This window comes from Apis mellifera, linkage group LG14, assembly GCF_003254395.2.
Source record: "Apis mellifera strain DH4 linkage group LG14, Amel_HAv3.1, whole genome shotgun sequence".
Taxonomy (NCBI): Eukaryota; Metazoa; Arthropoda; class Insecta; order Hymenoptera; family Apidae; genus Apis; species Apis mellifera.
In genome coordinates this window covers 5,862,055-5,880,980 of record NC_037651.1, presented here as the reverse complement: position 1 = coordinate 5,880,980, position 18,926 = coordinate 5,862,055, and the positions used below count along the sequence as shown (strand labels likewise).

General features: G+C 35.6%; 1 protein-coding gene and 1 long non-coding RNA gene across 4 annotated transcripts in view; both read left to right on the top strand.

The window, feature by feature from the left end:
* Positions 1-13,299, top strand: part of LOC551846 (membralin) — a 78,871-nt gene extending 65,572 nt beyond the window's left edge. For 2 of the 3 annotated variants that reach the window (XM_624231.6, XM_006562305.3), the window contains 3 exons: positions 299-398; positions 6,705-7,038; positions 8,716-13,299. In XM_624231.6, the coding sequence (XP_624234.2) occupies positions 299-398; positions 6,705-7,038; positions 8,716-8,921 (640 nt within the window). In that variant the 3' untranslated portion in view covers positions 8,922-13,299. The remainder of the gene's footprint in view (positions 1-298; positions 399-6,704; positions 7,039-8,715) is intronic. The other variant, XM_006562304.3, reaches the window with a different exon arrangement.
* Positions 13,300-16,193: 2,894 nt separating this feature from the next.
* Positions 16,194-18,926, top strand: part of LOC107965483 — a 33,487-nt gene continuing 30,754 nt past the window's right edge. Inside the window, exons 1-2 of the long non-coding RNA XR_003306097.1 lie at positions 16,194-16,724; positions 17,132-17,245. This is a non-coding gene — a long non-coding RNA (uncharacterized LOC107965483). The remainder of the gene's footprint in view (positions 16,725-17,131; positions 17,246-18,926) is intronic.

The following is an 18,926-nucleotide window of genomic DNA, read 5'->3' as shown; positions in this document are numbered from 1 at the left end:
CATACTAATGACGTCCCAGCCGTAACGCGACAGCCTTGATATTTCAATAGGCAGGAACCTGATATGATCTGATCGATAAAGCGTCCATGTTGTTGCACGGGTGCCAATATACCGTAAATATCGGGGAGAGTTATGTAATCTGTTAAGCGTAATATCGATGGCTGGCTACAGAGATACAGTAACGCGTAGTATCGCGTAATATAATTTATATTTAATTCGAAGGAAACATTTCCTCCACATTCTTCTTCTTTTTTCTCTCATAACTTCTCTCTAATCGTTTTCGATTCTTGATTTTCAGATTCTTCTACCTCTATCACTTCTCCTTCTATGCCTACCATTATCGATTCAACGGCCAGTACAGCAGTTTGGCTCTTGTCACGTCTTGGCTCTTCATACAGGTGAGTAATTATTATCTCCTCTATCGTTAAAAGAAAAGGATCGAACTATCTATCTATTGAATCGAATATTATTTCACAGATTATTAATCGCGATATGTCTTATCTCGTTTGCCCGATTTCGATCACTTTTCACAACGAATCAATTCATTAGATAGATAGAATCTATCATTGATAAGAAAAATTTCGTTTCCAAATATCCGATAATTTTTTATTAGCTTCGATAAATATTTTCCTTTGGATATGAAAGCAATGTCAATTTTTCTACATTCACGATTACATCTCCATTAAACGAATCCACCCTCGATCCCCCGTCATTACGATCCCCATCGATTTAATTCAGTCGGCTCGAAGCCGTCCCCAATCGAACCGACTTTCAGAGAGGGAGGGAACATATTTTCACGCACGGCGAACATCCGGGTCTAAGCAATTTGAAAGGCAAACACATTTGCAGCCCTCTTGAGAAATTCCTCGCGATCGATGTCAGAAAGGAATGATCGATCGGTTGGAGAGGGGAAGGGGTGGAAGAAAGGGGGGAAAAGTACTTCGTGACATAATTTCTAAACGCGCCCGTTTCCCGTTGTTCGAGACCCATTCTTCGATAAACCTTGGCGGCCGCCAAAGGTTGAAACCGAAACGTGTTCTTTAAAAAAGTGAAGATAGATTTCGGCGATATTTAATAGGAAATCTCGCCATCTTGGAAATCCTCTTTATTTTTATTAATTCCAATTTTTCGATTAGATTGGAACATGAACATTCGATGAGTTTTATGATAATAAGAGCGATTTGGAATCGAGAATAATTACATTATAGAATAGAATTATCGAGGAAAAAGAGGATAGAGGATATATTTTTAGCGAAAAGAAAGATCGGCTTCATTACTTTTTAGACACTTTTTATTCGGTCGAGCGTTTTCTCTCAAGTAGGTCGGTTAAAGTATTTCTGATTAATGGCCGCTTTTTCACAGCGAATAAGCACAATTGTTGTTCCCGTGAAAACTTTTCTATTCGCGCTCCCGTCTTAATCCTGAAATGTTTTACAAGCTAAAGTAACACGGGAAGGATACATTCCTGTATTTTTCACCCGATAAATACCCGGGTCTATTTGTAGATACAGACAACTATATATACTTTTGTAATTAACGATTGTCCGTTAATTAGATACTTTGTCGGCCATTGTCAACAATTATTTCACAAGTATTCTTTAATTCCTTTCGAGCAATTCGAAACCTTGGAACTTGTTCTTAGATTCAGATAAAGATTGATTTGTAAAAATTCGATTTTTTGGATTCATTTTTTTCCTGAACGAAAATGATCTTATTTCTCTAAATTTGGTACTTGTGACAGTTTGAAAGATTATGGGGGTTAGGTTAAGTTAAAGATAATTAGTTATCCGAGGAGAGAGAGATTTCAAGTCGAAGGATAGGAAAAGAAAAGGGAGAATATTTTACGTGGAATTCCTGTAAGTGGCTTCTGGTGAAAGTTCTGCTATTGACAGTATAACGGTAGCGAATGAAGAGGCTTGGTTTGCAGTCTAGACCCGGCCATCGCTCAAACTTAAGTTACGTAAACGCGACCAGGACAATGCACTTGACAGTTCAATCGATCAGAATAATTTAATGCCAACTTGGGATTTCAATGAGCGGACATAAATACCATTTGCCCTCACCTTTTCTCTCTCTGCCTCCTTCCCCCTCGAATATTATCTCGATCTAGACATATCTAGATCGTACCCTTTCTTCCGTAATTACGATACCTCTTTCATATTTTTTTCATTCCTACTTAAAATCCCACTTTGCCTCTTTTTCTATTCTCTCGAGCAAATTCTTTTTTTTATCTCTTTCTTCATTATTTACCACACATTACATTTTTTAGAAAATTAGAAATCGGAGAGGAATTTTATTAAAACCTTCTTCCCTTATCGAATAATAATAATAATAATAATAATAATAAAAATCTCGAATTTTATCGACACACGTTAATTTATTAAAACATTATTTATTTCAATTCTCTTTACATCCGATTCAAAGCCAACTGTTATTGTCACACACGAGACTTTGATATCATTCTTATATAAATATCAAGTTCAAAGGAGGGGTACACGTATAATTTTATAATATCTTCGACTATAACGTAACGTAATGAACGCGAAGCATCTCCTTTCGATCGATATATATTACATTTTATAATATACCTACCGTGAAAAGAATAGACGTGTTCCCGTACAAATTCTCATTGTTCTCGTGAAGCCGATTTTTACCCTCGGCACAATTATATATTCCGGATAATCTGATTCGATAGCGTAGCTTGATAATGAATCATAATTAGATGATCGGGACGGTATTAACAGTTATTATTATAATGGCGTTACGATAGCTAGGTGTTGCGTTAATAACCGAGTTCGGTATGCGCTGTATATATATTTTGCGTGGAAAAATTAAATACCATTAAAGTGTAATGGGCCGGCTAATTAGCCAGCGATAAAAGATACCGAATGAATAACAGATTCGGCTCGTTGTATTTCACAAAAGGAATATATATATATATACTCGTTTCGTTTTATCGCGTGTTAAAAGTAGAAATGGAATTCGCAATTTGCTCAAATTGATAAAATTGTAATGTTCGAAGGAGATAATAATGGGGCGAGGACACGTCGAGGAAATCGATCACCGCGTGTTTTAATTCGACTGTGTAATTAAAAATTGTTTAAATCATCATGGTTGAAAGAAATATTGCATTCCGTATATATTTCTTGCCCTATCACAGTTGTAAGAGGATAGTTGAGGATTGTAGATGCATTTGAAAATTGTAGAATATTTTCTCGAAAAATAATAGATTTGATCGATTATCGAGAGTTTATTCTTTTTATAGTTGTATTTGTACGTTTCTTTTTATTATTGAAAATACCTCCGTTTGCTGGATTATTATTCATTTCGGTAATAATTCATCGAATATCGGTGGCACGTCACGATCCCAACCCACTTCTACGTTTCGTTATCGAAAGTAATACTAAATTTCACGAAACTTAATACTTGTACGTAATTAATTACTAACTAAATGCTAATAATACGAATAATAATAATGATAATAATAATATTCACATTTCTATTAAACTTAAATCAAATTTAAATCGTTCAAAAAGAAATCTGTAAGGATTAAAGGGAAAGTCATATCACTTTTCCAAAAATACGTATACTTTCTTTTATAATTTTCCGTGTTCTATATATATTATATCATCGTATAAAGATATCAAATTATATAGAAAATTTAATACCGAATTTAATTAATTACTACACAAAATATTAAATAACGTGTACACGTGCAATACCGCACTATTACTTCTCATCTAACTAAAACTACGCATCTCGATGGAGAAACGAATCCAAAAATTAAAATCCAAAAACTTCCAAAATCTCCAAATCTCCAAATTTAGAAAATCTAATTACCTTAAACAATATCGACACTAAAATTATTTCTATCTAAAACTCGAATCTCAAAAAAAAAAAAGAAAGAGAAAAAAGGAATCACTTTTCCAAAAGCATATACACCTCCCCCTCCCCCCATAATTTCCACCCTCCACGCCGTTATATTCAATGACCAGTACCCTACATCAGGTGCCATCGGTCCAATAATATTCCTCGAGCGTTGAAATTAAGTTACTTACTCCTGCCCTAGTCGCGATTAACATCGGCCGATAGTTAAACCGGGGGGTTGTTCGTTAACAAGAAGAGCCAAGCGACGATCAGACAATTATTTCCCCGGGAACGAGTTTATGAATAGAGAGGTCAGAGGAAAATTCGAGAAGCCGGAGGGCAACGAGACACGATCGGCGGCTAGACTCGAATCGTTTTGACTTCCTCCTCCTCCTCCTTCTTCCTCTCTTCCTTCTCTCTCTCTATCTACCTATCTGTCTATCTGTCTATCTATCTCGCTCCCTTCTTTTCTATATATATATAGGTGAGAGAGTCGAGGCGATTAGCCCCGCGGCGTGATTATATGCAAGGGGGGTCGATATCGATGTCATCGGCGTTGATTATCCACCAAACGAAAATCCGGTTTCCTCGGTAACCCGTTTCACCCTGGATATCGTGTTTTAACCCTGTGACCATCCTTTCTCCTTCCTTCTCCACCGTCCAGGTTTATCCTACCTGCTGTTATACATCTGCTTTCTTTTTTTGGTTTCTTTCTTTCGAAAACAATGCAGATTCGTTTCGAATCGAATCACTCTGGATATTATTTCTTTCCGTGTCGGCGACAGGTCTCGAGATATCCATTTTCCATGTTCCAGCTCCTCGTTCCTTTTAACTGTTTGTTGGTTCTTTGGTTCTTTCTTTTTTTTTGTTTCTTTTGGATTCTGCATCGGTTTGCATCATTTTATGATTGGTGAGATTCCGTTTTCGAAGGAGGAGGAGCTGTTCAGAATTTTCGTGTCGCCCGAAGCGCGAATTCTATCGAAGCAGATTTTTCTTCGATATTTCTGTGTATATTCGAATGTTGTTCCTTGTAAATATTCGAGCAAGTATTTTTGTGCATGAATTTTTATCGTTTTAAAATTTATTCTTCAAAAAGTATACGAATAAATTAACGTAATCTCGTTTGAATATGAATTTGGAAAGAAAATATGACGAGAGTTTTGATTTTCAAAATCAAAAGGTTATCGTTTATCGAGACTGTGATTAATTATTTAACTCGAAAAATATGGTGCAATTAATCGTGATCCTTATTTGGGAAAAATTCGAGTACGAGTACGATGTTGTAATCTTTTATCAGAGCATCGCCATTTTTAGTAATAAGCACTCGAAACGTTGTTATTTTCAATTGATTATTAATCTCGGTTACGTGACAAATCGAATCGGTCATTGAACTTAAAATAACTTCCATTCAAGATAAATCGACTAATCTCAAGATCTTTGTCTTTTTAAATCTTGTCAAGTGCAGAAAAATAAATTTAACAATCACGTTTCCTCAAAACTACTAATTTTAATCAAGAATTAGAAAAACTAGCGTCACACTTTTCGTGCCAAATTTCCCAATTTTCTTCACTACGATTTTATCGTGAAATTATCACACGTATTTGAAAAAATACGCGTATTTACAAAGTAAAGTAAAACTTCACTTTAATATAATTATCACTTTCGAGAATCTCGAATTACCACCCCTCTTAAAACTCTACCACAATTTCCAAAATTTTCCGTAATTTTCCTTATTCTCCCCCCTCCCCGAAAAGAATTATATTCAATGATTATATGAATTATATTCCACGATCCGAATAACCTGACCGATCGAAACACCTCATCAATAATCACCGCGCGGGATTCTCAATCAACGTATCCTTCTCCGCCAATTTCAATTCGACAAGTTTCATTAATATTTCGAGGGGTTGAATTTCGATCGGCCGAAAATAGCCAATCTTGCGTCATTGTACCCGTGGAAATTTTCTTATTTGTCCTACCATAACGCGAAATTATTCATACCGTATGAATGCACGCGCGGAATGTTTGCAACTACGGGGTGAATAAGAGGGGTATATTGCGGATCGATGTGTGGGCGAGAGAGAGAGAGAGAAAGCGGGAGAGGAACGAGAGAAACGGTATAGAACAAATTTGGCGAATTTCCATATAAATTTGCTGGACAGAAGCGACACACACACACACACACACATACTCGCGCGCACACACGCCCACGCTTTTCGAACAAGCGATATCACGCACGAGGACCTCGTGCGCCTCGTGCCTGTGTCCCATCTAACACTCTCGATGGCGCTACAAATTCCGCAAACTAAGTACGATCGTTTTAATATAGCTTCCTGAATCAATGATACCGAATGTGATTATTAATCGAGGTATTATCGAAAGGGAAATTTCGAGTGGGAAAGTGGATTACTCTCGTCGAATGCTCTCGTTCCGTATATATTTTTTCCCCCACCAAATGTGTTCCACGTGTTCCATACTTTTAAAATATGGATGCGCGCGATTGCGAAGTTTTTTCTTCTTTTTCAAATTGTTGATTTGATTATCGGAAACGAAAAATCGCTTCTATTTGATAACACGTTTTCGACTAGCATCTCTATTATTTCTTAATTAATCGACATTAAACTGAAATAGATAAAATTTAATTGCACACGTTTTACTCTCTCGTGTTTATATATTTGAAATATAAATTTTTACTTATATAAGAAAAATCGATATATTTAAAAACTTGGAATGTTTCCAACAAAATTTCAAATTCCCTAAACTGGAATGGAATCGAATACTACTATTCTTTTAAAAATATATAAAAAAAAAATAACCATTGTATATATTCATTTCAGCACTCGATGCTATACTTCTTCCACCACTACGAGCTGCCCGTGATCCTGCAACAGGCCCAGTTACAGCACCTTCTGTTCCGAAATCACGCACAGGCGGGTATGGCCGAGCAACCCTCGCCCGAGCAACCTTCGCCCATTTCGAATCGGGCGTTGACCAGTACCGAGCCAACACCTGAACCCTCACCTGCCAGAGAGTCGGCGGGTACCGAGAATCAACCGCAACCAACCCCGTCGGCGGCCCCCGGATCCGACCCGGCCAACCCTCCCAACGTGTCGGAGGAACGTGTCGCAGCGGCGACACCGTCTTCCGCCAACGAAGAGCAGAGTAACGAAGGTAACTGAAAAGAGATTGAAATTGTTCCAATCATTTCCATTTATCGTGTATTCGTTTCTCTCTCTCTTCTTTTAAATTGCTTACGTCTCTGTGAAATTCGTGTTGGCTGACGTTTCCTTGCTTCTTTTCTTCCCAATTTTGTGATACGATTTTTTGAGCAATTGAAATGGATGGGTACAGAATTATTTTTGGAATTAATCAATTATGTTTCTCGAAATTAGAATTAATCAAGTTTTTACGCGATTAATTTCAATTTTCATTCTTAGATGTTGTTTTCAATAATTTGTTTTTAGAGATTTAATATAGTCGACATGGATTAGAAGCTGGGTCACTTTTGAATCGGAACATGTCGAATAATTTTTATTTATTTCTATATATATATTTTTCTTAGATATTCTTAGACGACGAGGAAAAGGAAAAGTTACTGCGAAAATGTAATTTAAAAAAAATACTTTATATTTTTTATACGTATACTCTGAGGACAAGGCGGTGAATATTAAAACCGAAGTGAAATTCGTAAGGAATATATTCTCGAATATATTCGAGAGTTGGTTTCATGAATATTTTTTGCATCGTGAGTATCTCCACACAACGATTCTCAAGAGTTGCTACTCTCGAATGTATTTCCTTAAAAAAAAAAAAAAAAAAAAAGAAGAAAATTAATCTTTTGTTCATAATCATTTTACTTTCCAGAATTTTACAAAATGAAAAAAAAAATACATACGATATTCCAACTTTTAGCTGCGAAAGATTTAACTCGTCGATGCGATGACTTTTTTTTTTTTTTTTTCCTTTTCTTCTTTCTCTCACCGAAATATTCACCCCCGAATCTTCTTGCTCGTGATTCCGAGCGCCGAGTGCAAATTTAATGAATATCCACCGCACTTTAATCACGTTTCATTGATCCGGCGTGTAATATTAATTTTCATAAAAGACACTTTGTAATTGCACGTCCGTTTTTACAACTTCGTCATTTTCATACGCCGTTCTTCCAACGTTGTGCCGCTTTTTGATACAGAGCTTACAGACCAGAATGGGAAAACATTTTTTTTTCCCCTCCCATCCCCTTCGTTCACGCCTTCACACCATTTTTAATCCTATTATACATTTTCATTTCGCGTAAATAAAATGATATTTCGATCGGATCGTAATTCCGAGTCTCGAGAATAAAACGCGCGATTACTCACATTTTTCGTGCACATTTCGGATAAGAATCTCGAGAAGTAATTATAAATAATCGTGATCCAATTGTATTTTTTTTTTTTTATATTTTTGTGAATATGTTCATCGCTTACAATACAAACCATCGTTGTGCCGATACTTTTATAATTGTATCCCCAAATTATGTTTTTTAATAGTGATATACGATTGCTCGAATTTCCATCCGTTACCAATGATTTTTGTGATAAATGTTTCGTGTGATTTTTTTTAATTCTTCCACAGCCGTTCAAGATTTTCCTTCTCTTCTTTCTCCATCTCTTCCCCATATCAACATCTCTTTACCTAACAACACGTTTCCTTTCCTCTTTCTCCCATTAAAAACCTATCCCTGTTTCTTCCATCAAATCAAATCTTCCCCATTAAAAAATCATTCATCTTCGCCCAAAAAATTCCAATCCGTTCGTTCGTCCCCTCCTCCATCTTCTTTTCTCTGTTGAAAATTGGTTTGAATCGTAGCAACAGGGGGTAGCACCGCCGCCACTGAGCAACCATCGTCGGACGGGAAATCGGATTGTAAAACGGAGGTGGCGATATCTGGTGTCTCCTCCTCGAAGATCGGGGACAATGGATCATCGACCGATAGTTCGACGACGGAGGGGTTCGAGGTGATCGAGGCCACGGAGGCGACGCGGAAGGAAACGACATCCTGTCAGGACAAGTAGAGGAACATTAAACGCCTCGAGCCATGCCAGTTGCATATACACCCGGATAGTCGAGGAGAGGAGGTGGGAGGTTGTCATTTCAGCGCGGGGTGCATCCGCGAGAATAGATCGTCTTGAAGCCGAAGACCTCGAGGTTCGCAGACAATTGAAACGGAAAGGGAGAGAAGAGAGAGAAAGAAGAGACAGAGAGAGAGAGAGAGAGAGAGAGTGAGAGAGAGTAGAATCGTATCGCTTAGTAGGATGGACCGTTACGTACGCTTATCGCTCGAATGATACGTTTATTTTTCTTTTTTTTTTTTTTTCCAACTTATGAAAATGAAGACCACGGACAATACGTAAGAATCGAACAATTATGTCGTAACAATATATATTTCGAACAAATTTTTGTAATTTGGCAACGGATCGTGCGTTGAGAACAAATTTTTATTAGTTTAACGGGGAAGGGGGGATATGATGGTGATGATGGTGATGATGATGCTTTCGCGAAAATTGAACGATTTGATTTTTGTAATTTGATCGAGAACGATTCTGGACAAATTTCGATTTTTTTTTTTCTTTTTTTTTTTAATGGAGACAGGAAGTGGACGGACCATTATTATTTGCGTAACCGAGATCGAACGATTTTAAAAAAAAAAAAAAATTATTTTTGTAATTTGACATGGATCGTACGCTTCTGCAAGAATTGAACGACTTGTTTTGTGTAATCGATGTAAAAAACGATTTAGAAAAAAAATTTCGATCCTTTACTGGGGGCAAGGGGCGGATTACGTTTATATTTTGTAATTAAAATTGGTATCGAATGATTTTGAAAAAAAAAAAAAAAAAAAAAAAAGAAATTTCTATCGTTTTGACATTGACTACTATACGCTTCTGCAAGAATTAAATGTTTATTTTGTAATTGAGATCGAAACGTTTTTACAAAAAAAAAAAAAAAAGAAAAAAAAGGAAAAAAAAAGGAAAAAAAAAAAATCTCGATCCTCCGTTCAGAACGAGGAAAATGTATGGACCGTACATTTTTAGCGTGGACCATTAACACTTCTGTCGGAATTAAACGTTTCATTTTATAATTAAAAATCGGTTTTGAAAAAGAAAAAAAAAAATACAAAATCTCGATTATCTTTTATTTGATACGGAAAATGTATGTAGAATTATAAGTAATCAAGCACACGCCGCGTATATTTTACGATTAAAATTGGCATTGGAACGATTCCGGGGGGAAAAATCTCTCTCGGTACACTTTGTTCGAGAATTGATTTATTTTATAATATCGGGATTCCGATAATATCGAACGAATTTCTGAAGAAGAGAAAAAAAAAAAAAAAAGAAAGAAAGAAAATCTCTACGATATTTCAAACACAAACGTACTCAAGAAATTCAAGAAGTGAAGACAGAAAGTGAATGAACCATTTCTGGCCGAGATTAAACGTTCATTTTTTTCCAAACGATTAATAATTAATCGTTATATATAAAAAAAAAAAAAGAAAAGTCTCGATTCTTTTAACAGAAACGAATACCATATATATACTCATATTACATATATCATATATACATTATATATATATCTATACACATATATATATATATATATATATATATATATAATATATTATGATATAATATATATATATACATGGATATAACGCTTCTGTCTAATTAACACACTTCATTTTCAAAATTAAAAAAAAAATCGGCATCGAAAAAAAGAACGGAAGGAAACATCCGGCGATTCCTCAAGCGAGAAATATATACAGAGAAGGCAGCAAGGTATAGTTTGACGCCGGGTGTTAGGTTTTAACGAGTAATCAGGAGGAGCTGCGAGGATCGGTGAAACGGGATAACCAGTGACTGGATTTCATCGTGTACGCGGATCCAGATCGCGTGGAAATATACGTTCCCTCTGTTGAAAGGTTAACGCATATATGCGGTATACGTGTATACATACGTGTATAATATCGTTTCCTCGAGGTCGGAGGGAAAGGCGAAACTCGGGGAAGGAGATGCTCGGGGAGATCAGTTTATCATTACACGACACGCGTGTAAAGATAGCGACGGGCCAACGCCTGGATTCGACCGATCGATTTTTATCGTCGGTTAAGGAATAAATTATTATACATATATAGATCTTTGTAACATTCGGGGGGAACGACGCGATCGTTTTCTCGATCGACTTTTTTTCCTCGATCGAGAGAATCGAGAGAGGCTTGTAAAAACACTTTTTCTTTTTTTTTTTTTTTTATTTTCGCTACTCTTCCTTGGGAAATTATTGCATCTGAAATATATAGACAGCGAGAGATTGCGAGTTCCTCGGGGGCGCAACAAGTTGGAGTTCCTTCGCTGAATATTCCGTCTTTCCCGTTGTTTGCTTGTTCCATGATACGTAAAAAGAGATTTCTTCCGACTGGACGGATGGGTTGTTGGTCGTGGCGATTGACAGCGCACGAGCGGGCGCCGCTGTCGTTGAGAGAACGAGGATTTTCAACTCTTTACACCGGTTATACACGGATTTATAATGGAATAATACGCACGGGAATGTTTTTCAAGCAATATTTGCATTATGAAGATTAGATTTATTTATTTTTTATTATTATTTTTTTTTTTAAATCCTTCGAGTCACTTCACTTTGACGAAGATATTAGAGGAAATGACGAATATTCTATTGATTGGATTGGATTATATATCTTTCTTTTTCATTTTAACATTTTCGTTATCGAATATTAATATAATGAATATATTTATATATAAATTATAATATATACACATATATTGTGAATATTAGGGAGTGGATAATTGTATCGAGCGATTTCTCAAATATGTTACTTTTATTTCAAGAATTTTTCTTTCTTTTTTTGAGGAAACGCTCGAATTTCCAATTTTTACGTTGAGAAACTTGATACAAAGGATAGAATTAACGAATTACTACGTTTTAATAACAATTTGACAAACTAATGAAGGTAGAAGAGAAGCTCGACTCTCATTCATTTCCACCATGAATTATTTTACGAATTATTTTACAAATTATTGCTTGTTTCTCAGTGTAACCGATCAAACTTGTTAATTTATCCTCGTTCTCTTCGACGGATGAGAATCGACGCCACTTGTCTCTCTCTCTGAACATCGAATCAAAAGATAATTCTCGAAATGCATACACGAATAAATATATCTCTCTGAACGATCTCGTGTAATCTTAATGTTTGCGAATCCTTGTTTACGACGAGCGCCATTTTGTATAAAAAAGAAGCGAATGCCAGGAGGATCCGATTTCGTATCTCGCAGCAAGTTCTTCGATATTGAAATTATCCTTTAAGCTTATGTAAGTTTAAAATTAAGGGGATTTGTAGTTACGCTAGATGTGTGTGCTCGATGGGAAATACATTGGCGCACTATTTTTAAGCAAATTAAACGGTCCATTGACTCGAAAAGATTTAAAAAGAAAAGAAAAAAAAAAAGAAAAAAAAAGAGAAAACGATAAAACGAACGAACAAAAAAAAAAGAAGAAAATTAAGATTAGAATAAATAAGGGGCGAAATCTATATCTTTTATCTTTTATCGTCGATGCTAAGTTTTCACTTTGACACGTTGTTATGTATCTGAGAGAAATTTTTCACTGGCATGTCATTTCTCTCTCAAGGAAACTTTCTTTTTTGTTTTTTTTGAATAATTAGTAATGTTAATGTAATAATGTATTTTTCAAGGTGCGAAAAAAAAGTATATATATATATAAGAGAGAAACGAAAGACGAGTATGCGAATGAGAAGATGATAGAACTTGTTAAGAGATACTTAGTGCACATATATATACATATATATATATATATGTATATACACATATATACATATATATTTATTCTTTATTGTAAACTTTTCCTTCAATCATGTACATGTAAAAGAAGGATGTTGGGTGTTCGTGGCGCTTTGAACATTGTAAATTTTTTTGTAAAGGTCGGCGAGAGACGTTCTAACGGGTTTTGTAAAGTAAGATAGAAGGGGGGAAAGAAGCGAGAAAAGAGGGAGGAAACAAGAAAACGGGGAGAAAAAAAAGGGAAAAAAAAAGAAAAAAAAAAAAAGAACACGAATATCGTCGTTTATTGTTTTTAAAAAACCGTTTTAAAAAATTCGATCCACCTGTGTAAAATATTTTCCTAAAAACTATCTATAACGACGTAAAGAGTCCGTTTTTTCCGTTTGGTTGTACATAATACTGCACTCTACGATTAATTATTATTATGATTATATAACTATTGCTGCTCTTGCTGGTATATAATATTATAAATAAACGTAAAGGTGTTGCAATTCAGTGTGGTTAACACCTTAATCCGGATCTTTTCTTGCGTTACACACGTTTATTAAGCACTTTATTTGTTTATTGTCGTTGGTATAAAAAAAAAAAAAAAAAAGGCTTCTCAGTCATTGCGTTTGATTAATTTTCTCCCTTCATTTATATATTTAGATATTTAAATGGAAATCTCGTGAATCCTGTAATTCCTTTCGTCTATTTGATTAATTCGTATAGATATCGAAATATAATATAATAGTTTTTAAATATAGTTTCTCGAAAGTTTATCATGGGTTAATCTTATTTGATTATTCTTAAAAAAAAAATTTTTTGAAAATTGTAAAAAACACTTCTTCAATTCAAATACACGATACATTGTAACATCCCATTAACGTGATTTTTGTATTTACAAAATTGTGAAATTATTCGAATGGTTTTTTGCATAAAGAAGAACGATCTTTTTCAATCCGATCTAACAACAACGATCAACCATTGTAAATTGAAAAATTCTTTTTTTTTTTCTTCTTCCAAAATTTATATTCCACGTATTTATTTTCCAGCCGTTCCAACGTATTCATCCAAGATATCCAAGGTAAGACGCTTCCATACTAAAACAAACAATAATCTCGATTAAATCCTTTAAATTCGCGCATAAACAGATCCATCCAGAATTTCTCTGTGCCCTGAGAAACGTGTTCAGATCCACCTCCAGGATCCAGAGACAGGAGAAGGCGCGAGATTTAAAACGGATTCCCGTGAAATTGGGATTGATTGTTCGAGCGAGACAACGGTTGGGGTACAAGTCGAACGTTGAATCTTCCGGGGTGGGTGGAAGCGCCGAAATAGACAAATAGGGGGGGAGGGGGTGTATACCTTGGAGAGAGAATCAAACAGGTGGCGTGGCGGAAGAGGAGGCGGGAAGGGAGGAGGTTCCAGTCAGGTGGGAGGAGGATGGAGCGGTTTCTCGTTCCGTTGGAAAAAGGGGTGAAGGGGGGAGGAGAGGATCTCGCGAGGAGAACGTGTGGGAAGGAAGGAAGGAAGGAAGGGACACGACAGTCGTACAAATGTAACAATTTATTTTCATTACGACATAATTAGGAACGAGACCCGTGACTCGATGCCTTCTCCCTTCGCGTTACCTTGCACTGTTTCGCACACAGCCAACGCCCTTGGTCAAGTTTAAGGTTCGATCGATAGGGGATTGCCTGTCGTTTGGATTTTTTCGCGCGTTGGATCGGGTTTAAAGCGTTTGCAATTTCGTACGATGTAATTTGAAAGAGATCGAGATTAAATTTTTATTGAGAAATTTATTTGTGTCGTGATTTTTATGGGGAATTTGAATAAAAGTTACGAAGGTTGTTGTCGAAGTGAGATAAGATTGAGGATAAGGATGATAATTTAGAAAGGGTGAAATTTTTATCTAAATTACCTAGCGCTTTTGTAAAAATTTCCATTTCGCATGAATATTCGTGATCTATGTTTATTATTATGCGTTCCTCGAGTTGAAATATGGACGCGTAGTGAGTAGGGTTGGATTATTACTATTTGTTTAGTTTAATGCGTATTTTAACAATAATAACTACGCCGAATTTTCATATCGTGGGATAAATTCCACACGTTGTACAAATATACCACGTCTATGAATTTTAATGAGTTTATAACCGGATGAGAGGGACGAAAGTGAAAACTTCTTAGTTATTTCAAGCAATGTAACGATTTGAAATTTAGATGACAGACAACGATCCCCTAAAAGCAAAGATTCAAATCGCAAGTCGTAACCAAAGTAAATTTTTATTAATTTCAATCTTGTTCCCTCGACGAAACCTCCCCAAAATTTTCTTCTATTCCATAAAAATACCTATAATCTCGTCTCTTTGCAATTTTATTTTGATTATCGATTGAATTTTCGAACGAAATTAAAATTTCTCTCGAATTCAATCGTAAGAGATTAAACTTTTTCTTCTTCTAAAGAAAATTTTTTTAAATCTCCAGAGACCTCTTCCTTAAAATGAAAACTTTTTTTCCCGATCCAAGAAAATTTAAGAAAATTTAAAAAGAAATTTCGACGGTCAATAATCCCATCACTTAGAACAAAAAAAAAAACACATGAAATGAAAGGGTTGAAAGACGATTCTCCTTACGATTCGTCCATCGATTCGAAAGAAGGGAGAAGAAACGCTTTCTCCCTTTCGGATCGGAGATTGAAAAAAAAAAAAAGAAGAAAAAAGAAAGGAGAGAAGTGGAAGGATATACAACGTTAGGCGGAGGGAATACGTCGAGGTGGAGGATTTTCGTGTGTCCCGGAAGCTCGTGTACGGATTCCAGCAGGGTTAGAGGGCGAGAAGCGCAACGAACTATGGATGAAAAGGGGGTTGAAAGGGGGTGGGAAAGAGAAAGCCCACGGGGGCCGAATTTGCATCCGGCAAAGCAACCTCGGACTACTTTATTTGATTGGCTGCCCGCAGGCTTGCCTTCCACTCCCGCGCCAAAGTACATCCCCGTATTTCTCCTCCACTCTTTTATTCGCCTCCCTTCTTCACCTCATCGCCGTCTTTCTCCCTCCCCTTCCGTCTCCTCTTTTTCTTTTCTTTATTATTATATCTTGTCTTCCTCTTCTCCTTACATTCCTCTCTTCCGTTGTTTGTAATTAATAGAATGGGGGGCGGGGAGGGTGGTGTTTGCAATTTTATTCGGGGAATGGAATCAAATATACTGGCCGCCCATTTCTTTAAATCGCGTTGATGGAAATTTGATTTTGCGGATTAATAGTTGGTTGGTATTTTTATAAAATATTAATATAAATTTTTATGCTCATGTCGTTTTGAGATTTGAAGGATTGGAAGAGGGAATAGGTAAATCAATTTTTTAAATTAATGTATTGTTTTATGCGTATGTTATTTATTTTATGAGATAAAAATTATTTCGAACAATCGTGCTTTAATTATTCGATTCCTATAATATATTTCTATAAATAATATCGTGTTAAAAAAATTCATTTTTCTTTATTTTTAGAATGTCTTCAAGCCCCTATTTATTTTCCAATTCTTTTCCATTTAATTATCGTATCTGTTCCTTCGATCAATTTTAATACAGCATATTTTGCTTTATTTAATTTCCTTTGTATTTACGAAACACACCAACTACGTCTTACAAAACTTTTTCAGAACCCATCGTAACGATTCGTGGAACCAGCTTGCGAACAAATTTTTCCCACAGAGTAAAGAAAAATTTCTCGGAATCGAGTTATAAATAATCCACTCGTAACAACAATTCGTTCCATCTTCCCACGGTATGTCCAAATACGATATGTTTATAATATTCTTACTCGAGTGCGTGTAACCACGAGCCGTATTTACCTTTCGACTTCCGCAATTTCGGTTTCCAGGAATTTTCGACTCCCGAAACGATAACATTGTGCAAAAACAATTTCTAACTTTCGATAATAATACTGTTATCGAGGAGATGGTTTCAGTTGTACACTGGCTTCGAACGTGGAAAGATCGCGCGAAAGTGAAGCGTGTCTTCGAAAATGTAAGTTTTTTAACGTAATTATTTTTACAATTTTTAAGAGTACGAATCGAAAATGGAATTCTCTCGTCGAATCGAGAGATACTTTTTTGAAAATGAACAATTGACTACTAAAAAAAATCCGTTTCTCAATGCGTCTTGCTCTTCACTCGTCGAAAAGTATCAATTGCATCAATTGTACGATATATAAAATTGTAAAATTAAGAAATGAATATAAAACGTGATAAAAAACTAGAGAATATTTTTCTCGAGAAAAAATTATTAATACGATTCCTACCTTAAAAGCGTTGATTGAGAACTTTCTCTCTCTCTCTCTCTCTCCGAGAGATGTTTGCCGCGAGAAATATTATTCAGAGTAACTTAACTTAGAATTTTACTTTCAAATATATTGGTAATCCGACCGTCGGAAGATTACCAAGACGACCATTGAACGATGGACGACCGGAACCATCCATCAGAGGGCCGAGATAGACCGAGCATCAAGGATGCTGGATGCGGTGGAGCGAAGATAGCGGGGGAACGAGGTAAGCTTTTGCCTCTTTTTAATGACTTTGTGTCGTCGCCGCGCAATCGTGCCGATCGATTTTTTCCCGCCTGTCTGTCGCCGAGGATCGACGTCGGGAATAATCATCCGGTTTAATAAAAACGGCTTATCCGTGAAACAATGGACTGTCGCTTGCAGGACGGGGTATCGTCATAGATAGGGCCGGTGCTAAACCACTCGTGCTCCATGCACTTTGTTCCACTCCATATTAAGCGATTTTCACTTTGTACCGCGGGGCTATCCGATCTCTTTTAGAACTTTAGTTTCGTTTTAGAAGTAGCTCGCCATTCGTTCGTAGTAAGTTGTAGGCCGCTTGTAGGCTAATTTTAAACGCGATTTAAACGGAATTATGATGAACAATGAAAAGTATTACAGTGTTATTAATATCTGTTGTTAATAACATTGTAATAATTTATTAATTGGTTCTTTTTATTTTTATTAATTCTCACTTTGTACCGCAGGGCTATCCGATCTCTTTTAGAACTTTAGTTCGTAGTAAGTTGTAGGCTAATTTTAAACGCGATTTAAACGGAATTATGATAAACAATGAAAAGTATCACAGTGTTATTAATATCTGGTTAATAACATTGTAATAATTTATTAATTGGTTCTTTTTATTTTTATTAATTTTCACTTTGTACCGCGGGGCTATCCGATCTTTTAGAACTTTAGTTTCGTTTTAGAAGTAGCTCGCCATTCGTTCGTAGTAAGTTGTAGGCCGTTTGTAGACTAATTTTAAACGGAATTATGATGAACAATGAAAAGTATTACAGTGTTATTAATATCTGATTAATATTGTAATAATTTATTAATTCTTTTTATTTTTATTAATTTTCACCTTGTACCGCGGAGCTATCCGATCTCTTTTAGAACTTTAGTTTCGTTTTAGAAGTAGCTCGCCATTGTTCGTAGATTGTAGGCCGCTTGTAGGCTAATTTTAAACGGAATTATGATGAACAATTGTGAAAAGTATTACAGTGTTATTAATATCTGGTTAATAACATTGTAATAATTTATTAATTGGTTCTTTTCATTTTTATTAATTTTCACTTTGTACCGCGGGGCTATCCGATCTTTTAGAACTTTAGTTTCGTTTTAGAAGTAGCTCGCCATTCGTTTGTAGTAAGTTGTAGACCGCTTGTAGGCTAATTTTAAACGCGATTTAAATGGAATTATGATGAACAATTGTGAAAAGTATTACAGTGTTATTAATATCTGGTTAATAACATTGTAATTTATTAATTGGTTCTTTTTATTTTTATTAAATTTATTTTCACTATACACACTATTATTATTTTCACTTTGTACCGTGAGGCTATTCGATCTCTTTTAGAACTTTAGTTTCGTTTTAGAAGTAGCATTGTAATTTATTAATTGATTCTTTTTATTTTTGGATTTCTTTCAATTTTTTTTTCCTCCCCTTCGATTTTGGAAAGATTATTTTCTTTTTATCGTCAATATTTAAATGATGGGGAGTATTCTCTTTCTTTGGCGGTAGAGTTTTCTTTTTTCCCCTATTTATCATATTATACCTATTACGATAATAACATGGGTTTTTAGAATAGATATCCCTCCTCCCTTTGTTAACTGGTTATTTGAAAATTCGACGTTTTACACGTATGGAAAGTTGGGTTGTTCCATCTCGAAGCGGATTAAACGAG